Source organism: Arachis duranensis, chromosome 4 (assembly GCF_000817695.3).
Source record: "Arachis duranensis cultivar V14167 chromosome 4, aradu.V14167.gnm2.J7QH, whole genome shotgun sequence".
Lineage (NCBI taxonomy): Eukaryota > Viridiplantae > Streptophyta > Magnoliopsida > Fabales > Fabaceae > Arachis > Arachis duranensis.
The window spans coordinates 105,763,287-105,769,758 of record NC_029775.3 but is presented as its reverse complement, the minus strand read 5'-3'; the positions used below and the strand labels follow the sequence as shown (position 1 = coordinate 105,769,758).

Genomic DNA, 6,472 nt, shown 5'->3' with positions numbered 1-6,472 from the left:
AGTGACTAATTTAATGATTAATTTTTTATGTACATTTAATATAGCAAATTTAGAAATTAATGTATGTATTAATGTATAAATTATATTCATGTAATTTATTAATTGGTAAATGTATTAAAAAATTCAAAACGATAGTTATGAATGACTAAAGATTGTAATTATAAATTTTTTGTTGACCAATTATTTTTTTGTTTTCGTACAATTTCTAGTTGAACACTATATTTAATTTTATAGAATTTTATAAGGACTTGATGGCCTAGTTCTCTATAAATTACATAGAATCTAAATTTCAATTTTTTTCAGTCTTTTGTTCACCACAAATCAAAAAAAATGAAATAGAAAATACGCTTATTTTTTTTTCTTGTTATATTTTATTTTAATCTCTTCATGATTGTATCCTAAATTTAGAGACTCCATTGGAGATGCTCATTATAACAATATTAGTAAAAATTGTTAAATTTTGTATTTTTACATAAAATAAATAAATAAATAATCTATGTGTTTAGGAACACATGTTACTTAAATACTAATTATTTTACTATTTAGTAATACTATAGAGATAAAAAAAATACTAGAATAATTAAAAAATAATTAATAAATATAAAATAAGATAAATTTTATCTATTTTTTACTAATTTTTTTGTTATCAAATATTTTTGTTTATTACTTTTGTTTTTTCTCATTAGTTATGACTGAAAAAAGATAATACTACATTATTTAATAACTAAAAACTTTTTTAATTCCTAATAAATGCTATTTTTGTTTTTCTTTGAATGCATTATATTTTTTTTGGTGACTTGAATGCTAATATTTAAAAACAAAATTAGTATATAGATATCAAATATTATTCACTAATTTAGTATATTAGTAACTAAATTAGTCAACACGCATATATTATTTTAGTTATTTTAAATGTGTATTTTTTATTTTAATATATATTTTATACGAGTGATTAATTTAGTGGTTAATTTTTTATGTAAACCTAATATAGAAAATTTATAAATTATATTCATGTAATTTATTAATGGGCAAATGTATTAGAAAATTCAAAATGATAGTTATGAATGACTAAAGGTTGTAATTGTAAATTTTTCTATTGACCAATTATTTTTTTTTTGTATAATTTCTAGTTGAACAGTATGTTCAATTTCATACAATTTTATAAAGTCTTGACATAGAAGGTATGTTTATTTCTTTTCCTTGTCATATTTTATTTTAGTCTGTCCATGATTGTATTCTAATCTTGGAGACTCAAGCTCTACAATTTTATTTTATCTTCTAACAAATTTATTTTTTTCGTTTCGTAAAGAAATTGATTATATACATAAATACGGTTAAATCATATTGTTCGAAACTTTTTTTTAAGTCATATGTTTCATCCATCCTTAAATATATGTTTATCATAAGGTATTATTCATACATGTCTCTAAATTTAGCCAACTATTAAAAATTTTGCACCCATTCACAAGATCGAATTAAGTTGGGTCGACTTAAATTGCCATCTCTATTATAAAAAGAAATATTTTAAATTGAAAATTCTCATTATAACATTATTAATAAAAATTATTAAATTTTTTATTTTAATAAATATAAAATAAACATTAAAAATATAAACTTTGTATTTTTTACATAAAATAAATAAATAAATAATCTATGTGTTTATGATGCATGTTACTTAAATACTAGTTATTTTACTATTTAGTAATACTATAAAGATAAAAAGAAGTTAGAATTTGTTACAATAATTAATAAATAATTATTAAATATTAAATAAGATAAATTTTAGTATTTTTGACTAATACTTTTATTATCAAATATTTTCCTTTACTACATTTGATTTCACTCATCAATTATGACCGGAAAAAGATAATGTTACATTCTTTAATGACAATAAATGCTGTTTTTGTTTTTCTTTGAAAGCATTGTATTTAAACACAAAAATAGTATATACACATTAAATATTAGTCAACACGCGCACATACACACATCTAAATTTGAGTCTTTTTAAGTCATTCAGTCTTTTTCGGTTTTTTGTCTAAATTTCAGTCTTCTTCCATTTTTTGTTCATCACAAATCAAAGAGAGTGTGACATAAGAGGTATGCTTATTTTTTTTTCTTGACATATTTCATTTTAGTATGGTCTATGATTGTATCCTAACTTTGAAGACTTGAGTTCTACAATTTTATCTTTATTTTTTAACAAATTTGTTGTTTTCGTTTCGTGAAGAAATTGATTATACCTAAATACGGTTAAATCATATTGTTCGAAACTTTTTTTCAAGTCAAATATTTCATCCATTCTTGAATATATGTTTATTTTGAATTTTACAAGAATTAAAAAAAAAAGACAGTTGCTTCTGCACCATTTTAAAATTAGAGGGTACATTATCTTCTCATCATGTGTATTGTTGCATAATAGATCTTAGTTGTAATTTAAGAAAAAGTAATTCACCTCTGATTTTTGAATGATACTAAATATATTTGCCTTGAAAAATTTGTTGAAATGTGCTAAAAAGTAGGTCAAAATTATCTTTAATAACAATAATTACTCTTCTTTATTATTTTAGTTGTATTCTCTTTCATCCATTAATTAATTTTGGGGTATGATTGAAGCAGAAATCATAGTATTGAGAATATTCAATTCTATTGATTTGTGGAGAGAAAAAAATTCTAAAAAATAACACTTATTTGAGAAGAAAAGAAGTGCATAAGGTTTTGGGTCAAATATGATCATAAAGAAAATCTTCAGTTTCTGTAACTTGTTAATTCGTGTTTTTAAAAACTGAGTATCTAACTTTAATTTTGTTAGATTTTCAATCTTATGTTTTGATTATGGCCTAGTTCATTAAACGACATGAAAATTGGCTAATCTAGGACTAGTAAGATTCAAAAATCTATGTGACATTAAGAATGAAATGTTTTTTTATTACAAGAACATTTTATTTAATTTATGAAGATATTCTTAGCATATACGCAGTTATATATATAGTTCAATCAATTTAAAATACTTTTTTTTTCATATAATTTCTTTAACAATCTCATGCATTTGACAATTGACATATATTAATTAAGGTTTTAATGATTATTCATGTAGGAAACATTTTGAACAATGAAAAAAAAGTGTGTGAAATCCAAAATCAGCGATGCTAGAAACATCAATGATGTTTTATACTACGAGTTGTTGGTGAATATTTTCATGGCCCTTAATGTTGTAGAGCTTGCAACAGTATCAAGAGTATGTAAAACTTGGCGTGAAGCTCGTAGTGATCCTAAACTTTGGCATAAGCTTGACCTTAGTGTACTTTGCTATAAACCTTTTAACGTACCCCGAATGCTAGGATCTTGGAAAGATTCAAGTGAAAGACTGACTAAAGTCTTGAGGGGAATCTTAACTCTGAGCGAAGTAAGGCACATTCGCTGTTTTGTGTTCAATTACTATACTTACTTAAAGGACGAACACTTGCTCCTTGTTGCTGAAAGGTAACACTACTTTCAATTATTCTTTGTGCTCAGATTGCATAATTATATATGCTATATTATATACATAAAGTGTATGTATGTCTAAAAAATTATGATAGGTGACTGGTTTTAGGCTTTGAGCACTTCATTTGTGTGATTTGATAGGTAATATTATTGAAGCAGAATTTTTTAAGATATTTTTTTGGAGTAGAGTATCGTTCTGTACTCAATGTTTGGGATAAGTTTTAAAGTTCTTTCTAACGTTTAGATTGTCCTATTTAAGTTCCTATTGTTTTAAAATTGTCTCAATGTTGTCTTGTCATTAATAAGTTGTTAACAAAATTAATAGCGAGACGAAATTGAAACAATTTTAGATTAAGATAACTTCAAGTAAGTTGTAGAATATAAAGTCTTAGCATCAGGATACAAAAGCTATGGCGAACCTTTTTATTCTTCAGGTTGGTAAATCTAGGATAATAAGGTGTATCTACAAAAGTTTTCGATGCTCAAATTAGTAATAATCTAAAATTAAAAGACATAAGAATTAGAAATAAATTAAACACCTTAAACATGTGTTAAATTATTTATTTATAATGTTTGAAAAAAAATAGAAACAAATCGAATAAATTCATATAAGATTTGACGTGAATATAACCATTATTTATTAACTTTCTCATTATTATTATTACTGAGGTAGAGTTTCTTCTGGCAGGACTCCAAATCTGAAAATGTTAGTTCTACCTGCCATATGCAACTTATCAAAAGAAGCAATTGAACATGCAATTAGTTTATGGGTAGGGCTTGAATCCATCACAATTACCCGCATGATCAATCATAAGGACATTTTTCCTGCAATTGGCAAATACTGCAAAGGAATCATCGGTCTAAAATTCACTATTGGCTTCGAAATGGATCATGCTAGAGCCTTGATCGAACACACCCCAAATCTCAAGTTCTTGAGCCTTCAATCCATAATCGTGAGCTTTAGAGCATTGCGCTGTGTGCTTGAGAACTTGAAGCATTTGGAGATTGTGAATCTCTGCCATAGTCTCATCATAGACAAGCCTGACACATCAAACCGGGTTGTTTTGTACACTTCTCACCAATTGCAACATCATCAATGGCCGCTCCTCCACCGTTTGAGAAAGATTTTGACTTGTCAAAGTAATAACGGGTGTGCCATATGCAAGAATAGGATGGCGGGTCAAAACTATATGACCAAAAAGGCATTATATGAAGTCGTGAATAAATTATATGATCATGAATGAAGAAGCTTTAAATAAATGTGGTTGTTTGAACATACACCATTTGAATTACTTTCATGGAGGTGGCTATTATGAATTACTGTTATTCTTGTTTTGGCATAAAGATATATGAGTATCTATGTTTGATCATTTATATTCTGATATGCAAGATTAGCTGTTATTCAGGGAAATGAAATAGTCTTGATAATATCTAAGAATGGCAATGGGAAGAAGTGAACACATATTCCAATACCATACATGTTCCGAATATTAACTATCTATTCCATTACTCTTCCTATTATTTGCAAATATTTATTTATTGTCTCAAATCTATATTCATCGCGAGTACCTTATAAATCCATATATGATCATATTTATACTCATACTCATACTCGTCCAATCTTAAACGTGATACAATTTGTCTTTTTTTTTATGACATCTCTCCTATGGTCCTACCTAAAATATAATCTATGTCCTAAAAAAATATAAAATACTAAAATATCACGTAAGTTACAAATATAATAATTAAAATCATCAAACTAAATTACAAATTCTATTTAAGCAATTTTTAAAAAATTTAAATTCACCAAACTGAATTTATCAAATTCAATAATCTGTCTCATCAAAATTTATGTTTTGGAAGTGTAGGACGACCACTACTCAAACTCACTCTATACCGAAACAATTATCATTAAGTATTACCCATATCTGTCCTTAAATTTAGCCAACTATTGAAACACTATAAAAAATTACTGAAATAGCAACTGATTTTAGTGACCAACAAAATTAGTTGCTAATAGTGACCAATTGTTTTTTATACCAAAAAAAAGTTGGTCGCTAATTTCTAAGTCAGAAACCGATTTAGCGACTGCCACCAAAATCATTCTAGTTAGTTGCTAAATTAGAAATTAGCGAGTGAATTTAGTGACCAACATTTTTTGGTAATAAAAAAACCATATCAGTCACAAAATTGATCGCTAATTTTATCATTAGCAACTGATTTAGAGACTAACATAAAAAATAGCTGAAAATTTGTTAGTAGCTAAATTGATCGCTAAGGAGTTGGTCTTTAAATCGGTCTCTAATAATAAAAATTAGTGACCAATTCAACGACTAACAAAAAACTAAGGTGATAAACCAGTTGATCACAAAAAACTAGGCTAAACATTGTTGGTCACTAAATCTGTTACTAAGGAGTTGGTTTCTAAATCAGCCACTGATGATAAAATTAACTACTGATTCAGCGACTAATTAAAATATAAGGGGATAAAGCAGTTGGTTGCTAAAATCAGTTGCTAATTTTATCACCAGCAACCGATTTGGCAACCAACATAAAAAATATGCTGAAAATTATTGGTCTCAAAACTGGTTGCTAATTTATTAGAGACCGATACTAAAAAATGTTGAGTATCATCAGATTTACTGTCGGATTCATCAAATAAATCCGTGGGTAATCAGTTTATCGTCGTCCCAGGGTTGACGGTATAAACGGCGCCAAAAACTCGTTACCAGCGGATTTTTCCTTCCGACGCTAAGTACCGACGGATTTTCCATTGGTGTTTTCAATAGATTCGTCGAGGCTGAGTTGACGATTATCCGACGGTAAGTTTGGCGCCATTTGAAGTGAAATAGCGCCAAAACTACCATCGAATTAATCCGACGGTAGTATTTTTTATTTTTTTATTTTTTTAGACACTAATAAACCACAATTAGTAGTCAAATTAAGTTAACAAAATTATTAGCAAAAATATAAAATTATCATAAATCAA

General features: G+C 26.7%; 1 protein-coding gene across 1 annotated transcript in view; it reads left to right on the top strand.

The window, feature by feature from the left end:
• Positions 1-4,934, top strand: part of LOC110280199 (F-box/LRR-repeat protein At3g48880-like) — an 88,530-nt gene extending 83,596 nt beyond the window's left edge. The window contains exons 2-3 of the mRNA XM_021140857.2: positions 3,095-3,480; positions 4,172-4,934. Coding sequence (XP_020996516.1) covers positions 3,110-3,480; positions 4,172-4,727 — 927 coding nt within the window. The 5' untranslated portion in view covers positions 3,095-3,109 and the 3' untranslated portion in view covers positions 4,728-4,934. The remainder of the gene's footprint in view (positions 1-3,094; positions 3,481-4,171) is intronic.
• Positions 4,935-6,472: the final 1,538 nt, after the last annotated feature.